General features: G+C 36.8%; 2 protein-coding genes, 1 long non-coding RNA gene and 2 other non-coding genes across 6 annotated transcripts in view; all 5 read left to right on the top strand.

Annotated features, from left to right (window-relative positions):
- The first annotated feature begins 6,505 nt into the window (after nucleotides 1–6,505).
- LOC113308555 (40S ribosomal protein S30) lies at nucleotides 6,506–9,114 on the top strand. Its single transcript, XM_026557020.1, has 3 exons — nucleotides 6,506–6,647; nucleotides 6,738–6,875; nucleotides 8,862–9,114. The coding sequence occupies exons 1-3, from the start codon at nucleotides 6,644–6,646 to the stop codon at nucleotides 8,906–8,908; spliced, it is 189 nt and encodes a 62-aa protein (XP_026412805.1). The 5' UTR covers nucleotides 6,506–6,643; the 3' UTR covers nucleotides 8,909–9,114.
- LOC113314638 lies at nucleotides 7,701–7,793 on the top strand. Its single transcript, XR_003342519.1, has one exon. It is a non-coding gene; the product is annotated as a small nucleolar RNA R44/J54/Z268 family (small nucleolar RNA).
- LOC113314641 lies at nucleotides 8,554–8,644 on the top strand. Its single transcript, XR_003342523.1, has one exon. It is a non-coding gene; the product is annotated as a small nucleolar RNA R44/J54/Z268 family (small nucleolar RNA).
- A 4,553-nt stretch (nucleotides 9,115–13,667) lies between the features above and the next one.
- Nucleotides 13,668–15,299, top strand: LOC113308901. Of its 2 annotated transcripts, XR_003340169.1 has the most exons (4): nucleotides 13,668–13,684; nucleotides 13,941–14,007; nucleotides 15,039–15,084; nucleotides 15,252–15,299. It is a non-coding gene; the product is annotated as an uncharacterized LOC113308901 (long non-coding RNA). The 2 variants fall into 2 exon arrangements; XR_003340168.1 differs by lacking the exon at nucleotides 13,668–13,684 and having other exon boundaries at nucleotides 13,875–14,007.
- A 2,642-nt stretch (nucleotides 15,300–17,941) lies between these two features.
- Nucleotides 17,942–20,272, top strand: part of LOC113313658 (aspartyl protease family protein 1-like) — a 3,362-nt gene continuing 1,031 nt past the window's right edge. Inside the window, exons 1-8 of the mRNA XM_026562454.1 lie at nucleotides 17,942–18,291; nucleotides 18,469–18,607; nucleotides 18,784–19,016; nucleotides 19,134–19,343; nucleotides 19,435–19,570; nucleotides 19,672–19,748; nucleotides 19,857–19,953; nucleotides 20,048–20,105. Coding sequence (XP_026418239.1) covers nucleotides 17,957–18,291; nucleotides 18,469–18,607; nucleotides 18,784–19,016; nucleotides 19,134–19,343; nucleotides 19,435–19,570; nucleotides 19,672–19,748; nucleotides 19,857–19,953; nucleotides 20,048–20,105 — 1,285 coding nt within the window. The 5' untranslated portion in view covers nucleotides 17,942–17,956. The remainder of the gene's footprint in view (nucleotides 18,292–18,468; nucleotides 18,608–18,783; nucleotides 19,017–19,133; nucleotides 19,344–19,434; nucleotides 19,571–19,671; nucleotides 19,749–19,856; nucleotides 19,954–20,047; nucleotides 20,106–20,272) is intronic.

The raw sequence follows: 20,272 nt of genomic DNA, 5'->3' as shown, positions 1-20,272 counted from the left end.
TGGCGCATTATTTTCAGAGTTTTTGCATTCGAAATGAGTTCTAATGGCATGATGATCGACGAAGAACTACCGTGTACGTTCGATCAACTTGAGGAGTATGGTGATCTTGGTGATATAACCATTGATTTCAGTGAAGATGGCATTGATATCCCTCTGGTTTCTGAAGATAAAGGCAGGCTAGACATACTTGAAGGAAGAACATCAGATTGGTTTAAAGAATTTGACGAAAGGGTAGGTGCAGTCGAGGACAAGGTGTCTGATGCAACCTTGTTAAATTGCGAAACCAATGCCGAAGTGACTGAATTGAAGGTGCAATTCAGTGACATAAAGACCATACTTACAAGCCATGTGAATCAAATGTCAGAGGAAGTGGCAAGCATTCGCGGGTTAATCAGTAACGACATGTTTGTAGGGGCTAACATGCATGGAGAAAGCTCAAGTCGAGACTCCGAGCCAAGAATTTACGCAGGTTCCAGAAATGCTAGAGAAATTGAGAATTTCATGTATGACGTTGAGGCATACTTTGAGGATAATAGAACTGGGGAAGGACAAAAAGTAACTCTTGCAGGAAATTACCTTGGTGGTGATGCAAAGGTTTGGTGGAGAACTATGCTGCAAGAAGATGAAGCTGCTGGTTATGCCAATCCTATGTCATGGAATGACATGAAATATGGACTGAGATGTCAGTTCTGGACAAGCAATGGTGCTTGGTACGCAAGAGAAAGTTTGCGTAGGATAAAAATGACGGGTACACCACAGGCCTATGCTGAAAACTTCCTTGCATTGGTGTAAGAAGTACGTGGCATGAGTGAGGATGATCAGATGTTCCAATTTCTGGCCGGAGCGAGTTCGAGTGTGATTGTTGAACTCAAGAAGCGCAAAATCCAGAGTATCCAGATGGTTATTCAAGCGGTAAGAGGGCTTACTTGTTGCACAACGACTGAAGATGTGCAAAGATGTGAAGGTGAAGCCAAAAGGAAGGAAAAAATCTGTTGGCAGTAAGCGCAAGCATGAACCTAAGGAAGAGGAACTACTCCCTTCAGCCCGGAAGTATATGTGATGTTTCATTTGCAAATGTTTGCATTTCGCAAGAAGCTGTCACTTAAGGCGCAACTCAATGCATCAGTTGGGGATGACTATGGGAGTCATTCTAGCAAGAATCGTGAAGGCCGAAGTGAAGGTTCAAGGAAGAGACCACACAGCGAAGTTGTTGCGCACTTCGACAAGAGTAGAAAATAAGACATAAACAAGAAGGTGTGTTGTTGTCTCCTTTGGCAACACCTACTGCAGAAAATGTGGTATTTTCTGATTTTTTTTGGCATAGCTTAGTTTGACAGTTGTTGTGAACTATGTGTGTAGAGTTTGGTTATACAGACTTTTATTTCGAGTCTTCAAGTTTGTATATACTTTGCTTTGGTGTAAGCAAGTTGATTTGTTAATGAAGTTTTAGCTTTCCAAAAGTGATCAAGTGGATCAATTATGTAATGGTACATGGTATTGTTATGTAAGAGCAGTAATGAATGAAGGTGTTTTCGTTTATAAAGTCTTGCCTCTTTATTTACGATGTAAATCTAGTTCATGGGGAGATGCTGCAAGTAGCATACTTAGCCTAAGGTATGCAGCAGTAGCAAGACAAGTTGAAAGCTAATAAACAAAGCATAGGACAAGGGTCCTAGTTGATGTAGAAGTGATGTTTCTGTTTGAGGATTGCAAAATGGCACAACAACAGATGGACGGCGACAGTGCAAGCAATACAACAAGTTAGAAATCATTTCATCAACAAGCATGAGTTGGGTAGAATCATGGCCTTAGAGAAAGACACACACACTTTCCAGGCAAGTAGCAATGCAGTTCAAAGAAGTATTTGGAGATATATTGGCTTTGAAGGCATGGCATATGGACAGCTAAAGGGTTAGCTAATGTTATGTCCAAAAGATAGTTAGTCACAGTTTTAAACGGGTTGTGCAACTCAATAGTTTTGTTGTAAGGAAGTTAAGCAAAGAAAACTCACCATTTTAGTACAAGTATGCAAGATGACATAAGTATAGAGTTTATACTTGATACATTCATAGAAATGAGTTCTCGAATGGGGTTTGCATAATCAGAGTTTGGCGAGGCATGAAGTGTTGAATGCGGGTATTTTATGCAAAGAGAACCCCTATTAATTTGTGACGTTCTTAATGAGGATCACGGAGAACAACAGTTCAACGGCGAAGTAGCCAACAAAATTGATTGAAAACAAGGCCAAGTCATTTATAAGTCCTTGTCACGTTTGAGATGCAAAAGGCAAAGTCGGGAAGCGAAAGACTATGGCAATGATTGTGGTGATCAGATGAAGAAGAATCATTATGTGTGTATACTTAGACGTAAATGATTCAGGGTGAAATTCAAGCTAAATAGAGTTGGCTACAGAAGAATTTCAGGTTTGCATTTGGGTATTGATGCATGATTTGAGTAGCAGCGTAAGCGTAGTGCACGACGTCGAGAAGTGGCTCAAGTATATGAGATCAATATCAAAGCAGTAAGCTAAGTGGTGGAATTTGGTACTAGGCATAAGAGTTTTGGCAAGAATGTAGGCCAAACAAGTTGCTGAATTCTGAGATTGACTCAGAAGTGTACAAGACGGAGGAACAAGTATATCGAGTATACTTAGTTGCGTTCAACGAGGACGTTGAACGGATTAGGTGGGGGAGGTCTATTGCGGTACTGCAAGTGACGCATAATGGTGATGCGTTACAGAGTTGCAGGCCAAGTCAGTATGAAGCCATAATGGTGCAATTGCGAAGCCATAATACCACAACACAAGCCATAATAGCGATATTACTGTATAGATTGTCAAGTGTCGAGAATGGCATAAACCCACAGGGCCAATGTAGTGCAAGTGCAACATTACATTGTAAATACATTTGGATAAGGAATGAAGCTATTGGACGACACAATGAAGCTTCATTAAGGGAAAGGCAAGACAGGGCCAAAGTGACAGATGCAACATGCGATGTTGGCATTGATGTATATCCATGGAATTGAGTTGTCCCAAACTCAAGGATGACGCAAGAAGAGTGAAATATACTAAGAGTTAGTCAACGCATTAGTTTAAGGCAGGGCCAAACCCTGAGCAGTGCAAACAAGTTGGTAATGCAAGAGTTGCATTGTTGTTGTCATGCTAATTGGCGTAATGAAGCATAGATGACGCATGAGTAACCAGAGTGAGCTTAAGGAGCTGGCCTCGATGTTTGATGCTTGAGAATTGTCCGTGCACGAGTTTAGAATGATGAGCATGCAGGGACAAGAGGGCTGAATGTTGGCGCAAGGCAGAATCCAGTATGCCACAACAAGTGGCGCAATACGGCTCAAGTGACGGTTGCAAGTCAGTTACGAACTTCACAAGCATGTCAATGATGCATGATGAAGAGGAGCGGTTATAAAGGAGTTTATAAGCGTGGAAGAAGAGTTCTAACTGCTAGAGAACAGGTGTTGGACGATTGGCATGAGTTAGAGAAGAACTGGCCAGTTGGCACAGTTATTGGAGGTTACAGAACTGCTTTATGGGACAAATGGCTGTCCCATGCGTGTGTAACGGTTATGCACGGTATGTCCAAGTAAAGCTGTTGTATAAATAGTCCCAAGGAGGGGAAAATTCGGCAGGCTTGCAAGGGTTAGCATATGTGAGAGTGAGTTTGCATATGTGAGTGAATATGAGAGTTTTTGTAAGACTAAGACTTGGTTCAAGGGTGAACAAGTCTGTGTAAGTCCCCAAGTGGGCAAGTTTTGTATTTCTCCCCTTTAATACAATAAAATGAAGTGATTGTGTCATGTTCTAAGTGTTCTTGGTTGGCTGATTGTTGTTGGCAAAGTATGGCAATGTTCAAATACATTATGGGGTGTATTTGTGATGTTTAGAGAAGTGAAAGAAGGATGTAAAGACTTCCGCTGTTTACCTGAAGAGTTGGCTGTTTGCATAGGTGCAAACTTATAAGACTGAAAAGTCCATTAGGCTAAGCTAAATGTAAAAAAAAAATGATTAGCCCAGGTAAGAATTACAGTTAGCCCATTAGTTAAGGCATTCACGCTGCCACTAGTGCATTAGTCTAATCTTCACTATTATGTCCCCGCCACTAGTCCATTAGTCTAATCTTCACTATTATGTCCCCGTGTTTTCCTCTGTTTCTTTGAAGTTTGTTTCGATTTTTGTTAGTCAGAAAATGGAACTTTACCCCACTCTATTTCAAATTTCAATCTTCTAATCTATTTGCTCATTTTGCTTACAAATATATATACTAAAAGTTGGCGCATGTGAAATCTAAAATTATCCTGAATGTCAAAAATTGTCAACATGAACTTCGTTTTTTTTTTATTTTGCAAAGAATACAGACTTGTAGTGTTGATTGAAATGATTCTTATCAAAAACAAAAAAAAAATGTTGAAAAGTTGTGATGTATATGGTCATAATTTTTTGATTTTGTTCAAAGCCATGCAAAATGAAAATAACATTTTAAAATTTCCGGCGGCCGCCATTACGTATATTAGTACTGTATTCTACAGTACATATTCGTCAACCAAGCTAAAATCTGATGGCTAAGCTGTATTTCATTATATAGGAAATGAAAAGCAATATGTGGCATTGTGTCGTCTTTTCACTTGTACATTTTTGCGGCTTTTATTTTGTTATAACTGGGATGTGTGATTTTTCTTTTAGCCCACCCGAGCGCAAATTCCTAATTTCGTCGCTGCCTTCAGGTCTTGTGCAAGGGCTAGTCGACCTAGTTCTTCCCCAATATTTGATTTGGCGTTTGGATGTGAATCTAAGAATCGAAAGTGGTAGACACTTTCTGTATCCAAATTAAAATGGGACCAATGGTATTTTTTGTTGCATTTATAACTGATCTTCAGTTTTTTTAAAGGTTATTCATGGGATATCAGAGTTCAAGCCTACAGTTGGGGTGAATCCGCGGATTTTAAAATCCCACCGCAACCAAACCTTAAGCAGATTTGAGCATCCCATCCGTATCTCACCCATAGATTTTACGGATTGGATTCTACCTGCAACTTTACAGACAAATATGCGTGAAATCCGCGATTCCGGACATTTTACTCACCCCTGGCTAATGCGGGCATTCCGACTATTTTTGGGTATTATTTATGAAACCTGTTTTGAGGCATACTCATTCATTATACTATCTAGGGTGGGTTTATAAGGGGTGTCTAAAGGTAGTGCAATTACCTATATATCCTTAAACAATTTAAATTATTAGAGTGCCCTTATCATCAAAAACCTAAAATCAAAATAAACTTTAAACTCAAACATCTTGAACTCAAATTCAATCAAGAAATTGATCAAGCAACGCAAACACGAATCGAAGTGAGCTATGTTGGAGTGCGAAATCCAAATCTCAATTGCTCTTATATGTATTTTAGAATGTACGTGTAACAAACCCATCTTGTTTTTGATTGATTTTATTTTGTTTGATCGATAGAATATGATTTCAAAGATGAAATTAGGGTTTTCAGAAGATCAGTTCGGCTGATCTTGGAGTATCAATTTTGAGCCGAACCTAGTGTATGATTTAGATAAACACTATGTTCGGCTAATGCGACTTTGCTAGATTTTGTTCGAATCAGCCGAACCAAAATTCGTCAGTTACAGAGTGAAGTTCGGCTGATAACTTTTCAGCCGAACCTCAGTTTTTTGAAAATATACCTAGGTTCGGCTGATAACTTTCCAGCCGAACCTCAGTTTTTTGAAAATATACCTAGGTTCGTCTGATAAATTTTCAGCCGAATCTTAGTTTTTTGAAAATATACCTAGGTTCGACTGATAACTTTTGAGTCGAACCTCTGTTTTTTTGAAATTATACCTAGATTCGGCTGACAAGTTATCAGCCGAACCTAAGTATACTTTCAAAAAAACGGAGGTTCGGCTCAAAAGTTATCAGCCGAACTGTTCATCTGGTCAGCAGATCTGGGTTTTAAAGATTCAATTTTTTGGCAGATTCAACTTATAAAAGGAAATTAAACCTCGATAGAAGTGTACCTCTGATTTGAATCACACATTTTGGTCACTTCTAATCACTAAAATCTCAAAAGTCAAAACCCAAGCTTTTTTTATTCACTTATTCTTCTTCCTCTCAAAAATCCCAACTCTCTCACATAAATTTGATTTTTCTACTAATTCACCACTAATAATTTAATGTTTAATCAATCCTTAAAATTCATAATTAATCAATTCTAATCATTATCATTTATACTAATTATATAAGGGTAGTTATGCCATTATCAAAAATGGTGGATGAGGGGTGATGTTGTTTTTTATTTAGTGACCCTATTTTGGCATTATCTAGTATGCCTCAAAAAATCTAGTATGCCTCAAAATAGGTTTCTTATTTATAACCCTACTCCTACTCTCCACTCTCCGCTTCGATTTGGTCCAAGCCCATGCCCATGCCCAGTAACCACCACTCTAAAAACCCACAACCACAACTATCCAGTATGTCCATGTCTCCAGTACCACAACTACGGTCTATAAAATCTATCTACTAACTTCGCCCTACTATAAACATTCCTTGAAAACCCTAATTTTTCACCTCCAAATCGAAAACAGAAGAGAAGAAGAAGAAGAAGCTGCGCCCTCCCAAAATCTTCAATCATGGGTACCTCTCCCTCCCTCTCAATCTCTATCCCTTTATCTCAGATTTTGAATCTTTGAATCTAACGCCGGTGATGGTGGTGATTTGATGCAGGTAAGGTTCACGGATCTTTGGCTCGTGCTGGAAAAGTTAGAGGACAAACCCCAAAGGTTGCTAAACAAGACAAGAAGAAGAAGCCCAGAGGTAGAGCTCACAAGAGGATGCAATACAACAGACGTTTCGTCACTGCTGGTAAGATTTCTTTTATGTTTACTGGTTTTTTGAAGTGATTTTTGGATTTTGATTTTTTTTTTAGGGTTTGTGGATTGGGGTTTTTAGATGTGAAATTGGCAGTTGGATGTGTTGTTAAATTGTTATTATTATAAATATTGATTGATTTGGTGAAAAAAAACAAGGTTATTGGATTTTTCTTTTTTTTTGGTAGAATCTTATAATTTGGTAATCGAAACAAAATTGGAATTAGAACTGTGGGTAGTTTGATTTTGATGATTGTTAGCGTGGCTTAAGTTGTTGAGGACTGACGGTGTATAGGGAATGAGAACTGTGCTTAGTTTGTTTTTGAAGCTTGCTAGCGTAAATTAAGCTGTTATATGTGAACTATGTTGGTTTGAGACTGCATTGTCTGTTGTTACCAATAGTGTCAATTGCTTTTTATTTCTTCAATTTGCATTTTGTAATACTGTGTAATTTTTTGAGTGTGTTTGCAGAGTCCTTGGTTTCTTAAACAACTTTTTGTGAGGTTATTGTTAGAGACTAGTTTCATGTTCTAGTATGAGTCATAGTTGTACCCTGAACTGCATTATTCTTAAGTTATTGTTATTCTTGTCGATGAATTGAAAGAATTTCATAGTGTGTGTGCCATGAGAGTAAATCTCTTCAAAGTTGTACATGGGCCATGTTTTTTCTATTTTGTAATTGAAACCTACTTCACCCTGATGCACCTCTCTCAGATTAACAAGTTCTAATCGGCAATTGCGGGTCTGTAGGTTTAAACTCTTTTTCCTTCTGTAGGGGTTTCTTACGAGTTCGTTAAATTTGAGTAAGATTTTGTTGAAATTTGCAAGTGATGATAGAACAGACAGGGACATCAGAAATCCTATTTCAGGATAGTAAAATGTTGACACGTCTTGGGAATCTCTCTGATGCATTTTCTTCAAATACTTAAGGGTTCTTTTAGGTTAATTTTACAACAATTCTTTGCAGACATAAAAGAAATCGAGCAGAAAAACCGACTCTCACATGTGGTGGCCCCCAATCCCCACGATTAATTGGGCCCCACCTCATTTGAGTGTCGGTTTTTTTTGTTCGTTTTTATTGATGTTTGTCAATCTTTTTCCTTAATCTTATCAATGTTTATACAATAGGTTTTGTCTTGTTTTAGTCGGTTATGAATGAGTTATCTAAACAATCAGAAATGAGGACCGTGCTTAGTTTGGTTTGAAGCTTGTTTGTCTGAGACTGTATTTCTATATTACAAACAGTGTCATCATTTCATGATTTTGGATATGAACCGTGTTTGTCTGAGTCTGTATTTCTATATTACAAACAGTGTCATCATGTCAATTGTTTTGTTTTTTCATTGTGTACTCTATAAGGCTGTCTGATTTTCTTAAGTGTGTCACAAGTTATGTTATTTAAGAATGTAAGCCAGTTGTTTTATAACTAGTTGCTTATGGTATTAGTTGAACTTGGAACCTGAACTGAAAGAATTTCGGAACAGAACTGTATGCTCAAGTGTCACATGCGTGTATCAATGAACTTAAAAACTTGAGAGTTTATAGTAGATGTTGTTCTAGGCTCATGTTCTGTAAAGGTTTTTTTTTTTTAAGTTCAGCTTTCACTTCTAGTTAATATGAGTTTGTACTTGGAACTTTGCTTAAAATTAGACCTACTTCACCACTTGCTTAGATTAGCAAGTGATGATAAAACAGACAGGGACATCAGAAATCATGTTTAGGATGGTAAATGTTGACACATCTTGGAAATCTCTCTGATGCATTTTCATCTAATATCTGGGGGTTCTTTAATGTTAAGCTTATCATTTTGTGCAATATACAGCTGTGAACACATCTTAAAACTGAGGCACCAATCAACAATATTTTTTTTTTACCTTCGATAGCATAATTGGTAGTTAAATGTGATCCTTGCTCGAGTTATTTTCTTTGATATTCATTTGGAAGTTGAATCACTGATTTCCTGTTTCTTTATGTCTTTCAGTTGTTGGCTTTGGAAAGAAGAGAGGACCTAACTCTTCAGAGAAGTAAGCTGGAGACACAATGAGAGGAGTTATAGGTGTAGGGTAGCTGCTGTATTTTCTTATGCCGTGTTAAGTTTTTGTTTGTCCCGAATGACAGAATTTCTTTTGCTGTTGAATTACTTTGATACTTGCGGGTCTAATCTTTGATGAATTCATGTGAAAATCCAACTTGGAAGGGTTTAGTAAGGAGCTTTATTACATTACTGTTTGTCTTTGACTGTCTGTTGCAGAAAAACTGTGCTAGATAATTTTGTTATGTTTGGTGCGGCTGTAAAACGCTATAGCTAATACCAGAAGCAGGATTGAGTAACCCTGTGTAATACTGGTAGCACCAAACTCAAAATTTGGTTGAGGGTGTAGTCTAATACGAATCAAACGGTTACAACTCTCTAGAAACGTTCATGATATAAAATGGTAGAAGACAGCATTATGAGAATCCCTTGATTTCTTGCATGAGTTAGTTACAGCCAATGAAATTCCCATGTGTTGCCTTGACAACAGCCGCGTTTTATATCTGCACATCAAGCTCTGCAAGTAATAAGATTGAACTTGAATCTTACCCATTAGTCATTATGGGAACCAATGGCTTCCACCTTTCATGATTAAAACCACATTTGGAGCTTTTGGTATACGAGCTTCAGCTGAATCTGTACTGCATGAGTGCACAGTTCAAAGAGAGTAAAAATTCTAGCATGAACGGATGTCAACGGGAAAAAAATAAAGAAAAGATGGAACAGTTTGTTACTGTGTATGAACTAAACATTGTAGCAATATATTCACAAGGATAAGAAGATCGTTTATGTAGGGGTGTAAATAATACCCGAAAATACTCGGCATGTCTGTACCCGCTTGACCCCGCCTGTACCCGAAGTAGCTCAAAGCCTGTTATGGCCCGTCATGGGCCACCCGTCCTGGCCTGGATTAATTTATTGGGCGGTCTCGGGCTTTGCAATTAATTATGATGCCCGGCCTGAAAGCCTTCTATGTGCCATTAATCATTTAATATCCTCTTAAAAAGACTTAAAAGTTACCATTTTATAATTGTCAATTTTGTGTCAAGAAAAATAAAATATATAGTTGCATTTACATATAATTAGCCTTTTAAAAACATTAATGGTAATAATTTTTCTTATTAGAAAAAGTTTATTGTACTCTAATTAATTATTTACTATAGGCTAAAATTAAAAGTTTGTCATTGTAATTTAAATATAAAATAATACTATCACTTACGGTATGCAATGTTAGAAAGGAAATGACATTGTATTAAAAATAAATACATTTAATACCATTCATTTGAAAATTTAAACTTAAAATAAAAGAAAAAAATTCAAAATAGTGGCATGTCCGGCCCGATCTGGCTTGCCCGTACAAAAAGCGGGTTTTGGGTTGCAAATTATCTACTTTTACCCGGCCTACCCGGCCTGAATTTGTTTACGGGCTCACAAATGTTAAGCCTGGCCTGCCCGGCCTGTCTTAGTTTTTGGGCCGGGCGGCCTGGCCTGCCCGAATTTACACCCCTACGTTTATGTAGAATCTGTGAGTCGAACTGCAAAAAAGAAAACACACACGTCATATCTTATGCTAAGCCCCATCAAAATTTATGTTTCAGAGTTCAGAGTAGAACAGAAGTCCTTATTTGGACTACTTAAACTATCACACAGAGCCGGGTATACTGGATCATCTAAGAATGTACTTTGGAAAGAGTAAAAAATTGCAGTGAAGTCCAGCAGGTTACTTAGATTTTCCTCAACTCAACTGAGTTACACTACGATGGCTGTAGAAATCAGTTCAAAGACAAATCTAGGAACTGCTCATTTGTCATCTTAGATAAAGAACTCCAGACAAATTGCTGTATAAGAAACCGAGGGAACGAAGAGAAATGAAGGATTACTCACCTTTGCTGCATGGGATTGAGTGGAGTTTCTTCTTGGCCTGAGCTTCCTTTGTCCCCAAAGCTACTTTTTCCAACCCCATAAACTACTATTGCAGGAAACTTCTTTACTAGTTGATGATGAGTTACTGCTACAAATGTTGACATTTATTTCTTGTTAAGAGTATGCACATAAAATGGGTAGTGGAAATAACAAACACATACAAATTTTTAAGCTAGCTTTTCATGGTGCAACGAAACAAAAATCCCCCATAAATACATACAACTCCTGGACTAGTCATAACGTTCCGAGTGCAATTACTAGAGTCACATGGCACCCAAAGCAAGTTGGTTCTGGTTCCTATATCAAGCGCAACCAAGAACGATAGATTTGGTGTCCCCAAGTGTAAAATGAAACGTTCACACAATTTGGAATGAATGCTGTAAAAATTGAAACAAATTTTAAATCTATCAAGTAGCTGTAAATCGGAAAGTACAAATTCTTACGTTTTGCAAGATACCAGCGTAAAATTTACAGAGACAACTTCTAATCGTATGTATGTAATGAAGGATATTCTAGCTTATAACAGACTTCTGATCCAATAAGTGAAGCAATATTAGAAGTTTCTTCGATTGCATCAGACAAGGTGAGCAACTTAGAATCATCATCATCATTTTCAGCAAGAGCACGACCACGGAAAACTTTGTCCCGATGAGCCATCCCTGCATAGTACTCCCGATAAATTATCAGCACCCATAATAGCTTTAACCTGATCAGAAAATCTGTGGTGCATTTCAAAACCAAAGGTTTGGATTTCATTATTACATTCTTTACCTTCTGAACTTACGTCGAAAACACAGTAAGAATAGAGTAATTAGACAATCAGCAACCAATCAAAATTTTTGAAGTTCGACAAATTAACTTCATTTAAAGGAGGGATTGTGGTTTTAGTTGACAATTTGGGTTTTAGTGAGCGGAGTGTTGCCGCGTTTTTCACGACGATTTGGGAACAACAAAAAGTCATAGTCCACCCAAACATAAAATGTCAATGAGCAAAATATTAACATCCACTAAACATCACATGATCAAAAGAATAACTGATTTTCTATATCAACTAATTTATCAACACCCACTAAACAGCTAAATGTACGCGTGTTACTAATACTATGGACAAATCTATCGATAAATAATAATAATGGTAAATATCTATAATTCTTCGAAAATGCTATTCAGTGCTCTAATCACAGCACTACTTACAGCTCAAATCCATGTGTCCCAGTATTATTGGTCAAAATTGTTAAGTTGTGACCCATCTTTTTATCAAAATCCCCAAATCTAGGGTCTGGATGTGGTTGAGTGCTAAGTAGTGCTGCAATAAGTGTGTGGAATAGCAGCTCCGATAATTCTTCGGATGCCTAGTGAATTCATTTTCTCCTCGTACTCCCATTGAATTTTCTACTGTTTTGCTAATATATTTCCATACTATCAAGTTGTTATAAATAAATGACTTTACCAAACCAAACGACAGGCAAATTTTATGCATTTTGCAATTTATCAATTTCCTCCACCTTCCATCAAAAAAAAAAAAATTTCCTCCACCAGCTCGATTTGTTAGAACTTGTTTCTTACGAGCATCTTACAAACATTTGGAGAACTTTCGAGCTAATGAATTTATAGGCTAATAAATCTTACAAATTTGAGGATTTCCATTTTCACGTATAATTTGTGGGTTATTTTGTTTTTGAGTTTGGTCTAACTTTTGTCCAGCTTGGGGTTTGGTACTTGGAAAAAAAGCGTTGACTCGCGTTGACCGGTAATGACCAGATTTTAATTAATTTTATGAAATAAATGAATTACTTAGTTTACAATTATACCCCTGAGGTGGGTTTATGATCCGACAGTTGTAATAAAAACAGTTAGTCTACGGTCTTGATTCATTATGTCAAGTAACCCTAAATCGCTACTCTTCTTCCTCTATTTTCAACTCCCTTCATCGATCCACGATAACAACAGCTTAAATCTTTCTCCTTCAGATGTACGAACATAGAAGAAAAAACAAGGTTATAATATACAATATACACCTTTTTAAGCTCACCCTTTCGTTTACTGATCTATATACCTCAATCTATATACTCTGTCATATCATGTCTTGTTACTGGTATATGACCCGTAATGTAACGGACAGGTATTTAGGTTTTAATATTCTTGAAGAATGTGAATAATTCCCAAAAATACTCGATTTGCATATACTCGCCCGACCCTGCTTGTAATCGCAGGAGCCTCAAGCCCGTTACAACCTATCACTGGTTGATTGGCCTGAGCTGGTTACTGGTTCAGGCTTTCCCTAAATCGTAATAGACCGGCCTAGCACTTGTACAAATAGCCCGTCCTGGTAATTGGTTGAATTGCTCGGCCCAATGACCTGGTTAATTGTATAATTCCTGAAACAAAATCTTGATGAAAGAATATATCTTAGGAAACATCATATTTTTCTTTTCATATCTAACTCCTTTAAAATCCTAAGCTCATAAGGCTCCATGTTGAACTGTGACCCTAACCCACTCATAGAATTGCTCCGTTTCACTTTTTCTCAAAGAAAAGAAAAACAAGATTTTTTTCACAGAATAAACAAAGAAAAACCTAAGAAGAAACCCGCAAATCCATGGAAGTGACATCTTCTTCATAGATTTTCTTATCTTTGCTCAAATCCATCTACTCATCTACGATTCATCAATTAACACCTTGAACTTCTTCTCATATGTTTCCTCCCTGTGATACAACAGCATCTGCTGTTGCTTTTATTTTCTTATCGGAGAATTTAGGGTATTTTCTGTGAAACTTTTTCGGTGATTACCACGGCTAAGTACCAAAATTCAGATTATAGAGTTTTTAATCATTAGGGTTTGAGACAGGTATGTACAGTTTTTTTTCCAGATTATATGTTATTATCGTTTTTTTTCTTCTTTGTTATTGTCGTTTTTTTTCTCAAGTTGAATATAGAGTTTTTAGGGTTTGAGACAGGTATGTTAGGGTTTGAGATTTCAGATTTTTTCTCAAGTTGAATATAAAGTTTTTAGGGTTTGAGATAGGTATGTTAGGGTTTGAGATTTCAGATTTTGGTGTTAGTATGCATCTGAATATTAAGCTCATAAGTTAATGTTTACCAAGATTTGATCCTACAGCGTCAAAACTTCAGCTGGGCAAAAGAGAACTTCTAAAAGAGGAGATGTCAAAGGTAAGATTCTGATCATTAAAGTGTTAGGATTCAGTTCCTTTCTTCATTCAGTTATTTGTCATGCTTGAATTCATCTTAGTTACTGGCAAAAGTATTCATCAAATTGGGTTCTGTAATGCCCTAATTATCTGGGTTTTTTAATCATGGCCTAATTTGAAAGACGCTGGATTAAACTTGAACTTTTGACGCTAGAACACAGTATGTATTCATATGCAGACAATGTGCTGTTATAGTTTTGTATGACAGAACAATTGTTGAAAAGTTATTTTACTTTGCTGTGGTTTCTTATGCATGTTCTTTTTATTTTGAGAAGTCAACTGACTTTAATTTTTCTCTCTTACTTGAGTTTTGTAAAAGAAAAACACAATTCTTCAAGGATCCATAAGTTTGTGGAGATAAATCTGAACAGTTATGAGTAAAATGCATATTTCTCTTTTTATGTACATACTTAAGTTGCGCATGATTTAGGCTAGCTTGGAACTTATAAAAACTTGATGACAAATTGTTGCAGTCATGTAGACATTGGGAAAATAGGAAAACTTGATGACAATAGTTATTTTCCCTGTCTTTCAATTTTAATTTATTTTCAGATCATCACGTAGTAGTTATTTTATCTAGGGTGTGTTTGTTCTTTATTTTTTTGATCGATATTTATTAATTATATCCCCTTTCATCTCCCTATTTTCATTCTTCCCTCTCCGTTCTCTCAATTGGTTTCTTTTTCTCCCTAAACTAAAATCTCCGATTTCCTCTAATTTGATTGTGGTCGCTCCAATTCTCAGGTAAGAAACTAGGTTTCCTCAGTTATGTATTGATATGATCTTTTGGTAAAATTTGACTTAGCATAAAATCGTATATGAATTGATTTCTAATGCATTTCAGTTGGACACTAATTAACCGAACCAAGAGACATCCTTGATGTTGCAAACATGGTGGAGTTGTTCTTAGCTGATCAGTTTAGGGTTTGTGCTGAAATTTGTGTTTTTGTTAAAGACAAAAATGACACTCATTTCTACTTATCTGTGTCACAGGTTATTTGAAACTGAGAAAAAGGCTGAAGTCATATTGGATGAAAGAGTAAAAATAACATTTTCATTCGAAAGTTTCTTTTGAAGTAAACTGAACAATATATGCTATGGTTGATGGTCAATGTAGTTTTTGCTTAGTGATTGTGAATTTTTTTATTGAGTTGGTGGGGTGAACTTACCATCTGATTTTTTTGGTGCATGTTGTGGAACTTTTAGGTGATAGACAAGATGCATCCTGGAGGCAAATCTAAAAGAAATGGTTGGCAAACTGAATCACGAAAGGTTGGACTGGAAGAAATATAATAGACAAGTCGAGAGAAGAAAAAGAAAAAAAAAGTGGTTTGGCAAGGGTATGCTTTACAATGTATGTTCACTGTCTCAACATTTCTATTTATGACAAAATGGAAACCTTCACTTGTAACAATCGTTTTATCTTGATTTTGTTTGAATTTACATCAAAATGATTAGGTATTGTATGTAGACAAACTAAGAGAGTGTTTAGAGTAATCAGTCGTACATCAAGATACATATGGGAAGTCATTGATGAGATAATTAGATATGTTCTTCCTAATCCAACTTTGCCAATATATGATTGATCGTATCCATTTTATGCATTTTCTTACAGTTGAGTTGGTAAGGCATGTATATTCTCCTTTCTGACTTTGAACTTTTCTACCAATATTCAGCCACAAGTTTGAGTTAGGTCTCTACATTGTTTAGTTAGCTCATCAACTTTAGTTTATTTTATGGAAAAATCAGGTATATAAAATCGGGATGGGGCGAGGCGAAGCCGAAGCCAAGCCACACCTAATCAAAAATATATCATATCTTCCACATCTTCGATTCAACTATTCTAACCTAAACCTTCTTATTATCTCGCATCTTTGATCTTAAGGGAAACAATTGTTCTTATTTTATGTCTAATCTCATAACCCTACATCCTTAATCTGTGATAATGATTTCTATTGAAATCATAGACTGTCAAAAAACCCTCGGTCCAGATGTCCATTATATTTTCATTGCGACATAATTTTAGGGTTCTTCTTCTCTTTGAGACATATGAGATTCAAAAAAACTCAAGTAGTGGTAGAGGCCTGGAAAGTTTATCTTTGTTTGAAATTCCATGTAAGGATCTGTAGCTGATGTACAAAAGCATCCAATGATGACCCGCTCGCCGTAAATTTAATCCTAACTGCACAACCATATGTTGGTTTGATTCCTATATCTCTACAAGAAAACGCTGGCTGTCTAACACACTACACTTAAAGCTGCTACACCCTTCCTTGAAAAAACAACTACAACTGAACCTCCTGATGATTCTACAAGTACCCCAATAACATCCCATTGATTTGTTGTCACCATAGACAACACTGGATCTGTTATGCCGTAATGCACAATCTGAAGTTTGGTGCTTGATTCAACCAGAACACCAGCGACATCAGCAAAAGCCAATGGAAAACACACAGAACAAAGAATTCCATTAGGTAACTGAATTAAAATCGAAATTTGTATATCCCTAGTTGAAGAACATGAAATAACTAGGGGAAAGAAGTAAAATGTTGGAATTTCAGACGAAGTACCCCATTGCTTTGCTATTCACTACAATAGACAACCTAGTAGAATGCAGAATGACCCGAATCCAATCCACAAACTGTTGACTCTACAAAATGCCAATACCATGCTGCTGCTTCAAAGCCAACATGATGCTCCTTGGTTAGATGACCAAGATATTGGCGGAAACAGACGATCGAGAAGAGAGTTCCTATAATCACATGAAAACCGTGGCGGTTTTGGATCCAGCTATCCACTCCAATAAGGCGGTAAGTGGGAACTTGTTCTCCTAACGGAATCCAATTCGGCCGCTGACCCATCAAATGATTGCATTTTCAAGCTAGACCAGGATGTTTTTCGGGCCTCAAATCTGGGATTTAGCCCTTCCAATCATCTGCTCTTGTATGCAAGCAAGCTGTACTTTAACAGGTTAAAGATGTGCCGAAAGCTCCATTCTCACTAGAAATGTTCGTCGATGAACCGGTTTTGTAGGATGTTGATGGTGATGGAGGTGATAGTGGTGGACAAAGATCTCTGAAGATGTTGAGAATTCTTCTCAGAAAAAGAAGAAGATGAGAAGAAAGAAATCGAGAGGAGGAAGAAGGGAAGAAAGAAAAACTAACTAAAAGTTTGGAGGTTGTCGGGTTTGATCACGTGACCTCTAACTCAATTATTCCGAAAATGCGCCTCAACAAGTAAAAGATTACCAACCTCCGTGTCCTTTTTTCTGTTCATATTTACGCGATTACCCTTCCTTTTTCGGTTTATCTATGAAACTATCTAAAAGAAAATAAAACATAAATTACGCCTGCGTCCTTTTTGAAGGGTATTTTCGAATGAATAAAATGGACGGAATTTGAAATCTTTTTATGAAATTAATGTTAGGTTTCAATTGATAAAAAAGTGACCATAAAAGGGTCTCGGGCCCTTCGGGCTCTCCGGTCGGTCGGCCCAATTATAAGCATGGAAGCGAGCAAATATTTGTAGCAAACTGACAATACTCGGCTAGTATTTGTTTTCTTCTGGACGATACATGACATCTATAATAGCAATTAGTAACGATGTGCCTTTATAACCGTGACCCAGTCCATACGTTCCACTGAGTAGTAAACGAAGAAGATCAGAAGAACGTACAAGACACTTTTGATTTTGACACTTGTGGAGTGGATGGTTTGTGTGGTTTTAACGAATTTGATTTTTCATGGGACCATAAAAACGACTTGGACTGTAGACTATTTTTTTCTAAGTCGTGAGAAACCGGACAACATTTCACTCTCTGAAACCCCACTTCTCTCCTCTAATTGAAGTAATTTTGTTTAGCTTAAAAATATATCAAAATTTTGATTCGTTTCTAATCGAAGTTGAAACCCATGGCTTCCTCTTCTTTTTCTTCCCGTTCTTCTTGTACTCGTAAATATGTAGTTACTCTTTTGTTAGTGTTTTCGACAAATATTCAGAAAATAACGAACTGCAATGCATTCCAAACTTTTGGATTTGAAATGCATCACAGATATTCTGATCAAGTTAAAAGTATTATGGGTGGTGATAATTTACCGGAAAAAGGTAGTCTCCAATACTACACAGCTATGGTTCATCGTGACAAAGTTTTCCGTGGCCGTGCTCTTGCTGAAAATAATGAGGACAATTCAAAGTTGCTCACCTTTTCTGAAGGCAACCAGAGTTTCTATCTTCCTCTACTTGGATAGTAAGTCTGTTGTAAACTAGACTCTTTGGTATTTTATGAAATGCAAAGCGCACTAAATATAACCCACAGTTATTTCATAGATCTAAAATTTCTTGTGAAAAGTTATTGCAAATAGGTTCTTAGTTGCAATTGGTGATTGCCTGTACTTAATTGTTTATTTTTGTGGTAACTTTTCAGCTTACACTATGCTTATGTTACGCTGGGGATACCAAGTTTGTCATTCTTGGTCGCACTTGATACCGGAAGTGACTTGTTTTGGGTGCCATGTGACTGTACTAGCTGCGTTCGGAACCTTGTGACAAGTTATGGAGCTTATGTGTTTTTGAACTTTGTTTTATCTATGTTTGTGTGTTTTTGTATCTGTATCTTTTAGTGAAATGAGGATAATAATAACGGAAAGATGTTATATAGTCTATAGAAGTAATTTCTAGCCTTCAAATGTTTATATGTTTTTTCTGATTGCTTCTTCTTACAAGTGCATGTGTTGGTCAGGAATTGAATTTCAAAATATACAGTAGTAACTCATCAGCAACGAGTAAAGCTGTTCCCTGCAACAATAGTTTATGTGAGCTCCAAAGAGAATGCAGCGAATCATCCGGTCAATGCCCTTATCGAGTTGAATATAGAGAAAATACTTCTTCTTCTGGAGTTTTGGTGGAGGATGTCTTGCATTTGATAATAGAAGATCATGAGCAAAAAGACATAGATGCCAGGATAACATTTGGGTAGGTTTTCACTGCTGGTTTGACAAAAATGTCGCTTAGAACATGTACTGGACTACTTGAATTATCTTGTTGAAGCAATTGTAATCAAACAGTTATAAATATGCATCGATTTTGTAGTTGTCAGAGTAATTCAGTTTTAAGCACTGGAGCTCCCAATGGGTTATTTGGACTTGGTATGGGGAACACATCCGTGCCTAGCATTTTGTCAACCAAAGGCTTAATTGCAAATTCTTTTTCCATGTGTTTTGGATTCGATGGAGTTGGAAGAATCAACTTTGGGGACAAAGGAAGCTCGGACCAAGATGAAACTCCATTCAATCTCACACAGTGAGTTACAACCTTCGTTCTCGTTTTTTCAATTCTTATACATTTAATGAAGAGTTCTATATTTTGTTGACTTGAAACTTATTCCCAGGAGAACACATTATGAAGTTAGTGTGACTAAACTGAGTGTGGGGAGAAATCTAAGTGACTTGCGTTTTAGTGCAATATTTGACTCTGGTTCATCAGTCACGCATTTGAATGATCCAGCATACACGGCTATATGCGAGGGGGTAAGTAGAAGTAACAGAGTTTCTTCCTCTCTAGCTAAACTCCATAACATTACTTGTCTTTGTGTTTAACACAACACAAGGCGTGTCGTCCTGTTTTGAAGTTTGACGCACAGGCTTTACACAAACGGATTCCTTCTGATCCTGGAAATCCTTTTGAATATTGTTACGAAGTTAGGTTAGTTCTTCCTCACTAACAAACTATTCTTTATTTCTACATATCTATGAATGGATCAACATCCATTCTTGAATCAGATTTTTACTCTCTTGACTTTGAATTATATATATCGAATTCAGCTGAATTATTTCTACCAAACGTGACTTTAATCATGGAAGGAGGAAGCCAGTTCAACATTTATGATGCAATAGCTCTAACTAGCAATGGGGTAAGACATCAAGTTCATATTTGCAGACCTTTTAATCTATCCATTATAGTTATAGTTGTACCAAAAATACTGAATCTGTTATCTTATTGTGCAGACTGCTACCATATATTGCTTGGCTGTTGTCAAGAGTCCAGATGTAAATATCATTGGTCGTAAGTAATCTATTCCTTAAGCTTATTTTAACCACCTAGTTAACACATGCAAGCAATGAATGGATTCTGGAACATTTCTCTCCAAGAAAGACGTGACACTTGCAGGAAAGGCCAGATGCATCCCTTTCCATTTGCAGTAAGGGCAAGCCAGTTAAGTCGGTGTTTAT

Source organism: Papaver somniferum, chromosome 9, assembly GCF_003573695.1.
Source record: "Papaver somniferum cultivar HN1 chromosome 9, ASM357369v1, whole genome shotgun sequence".
In the NCBI taxonomy this organism is placed as follows: domain Eukaryota; kingdom Viridiplantae; phylum Streptophyta; class Magnoliopsida; order Ranunculales; family Papaveraceae; genus Papaver; species Papaver somniferum.
This window is presented reverse-complemented; position numbering and strand designations above follow the sequence as displayed.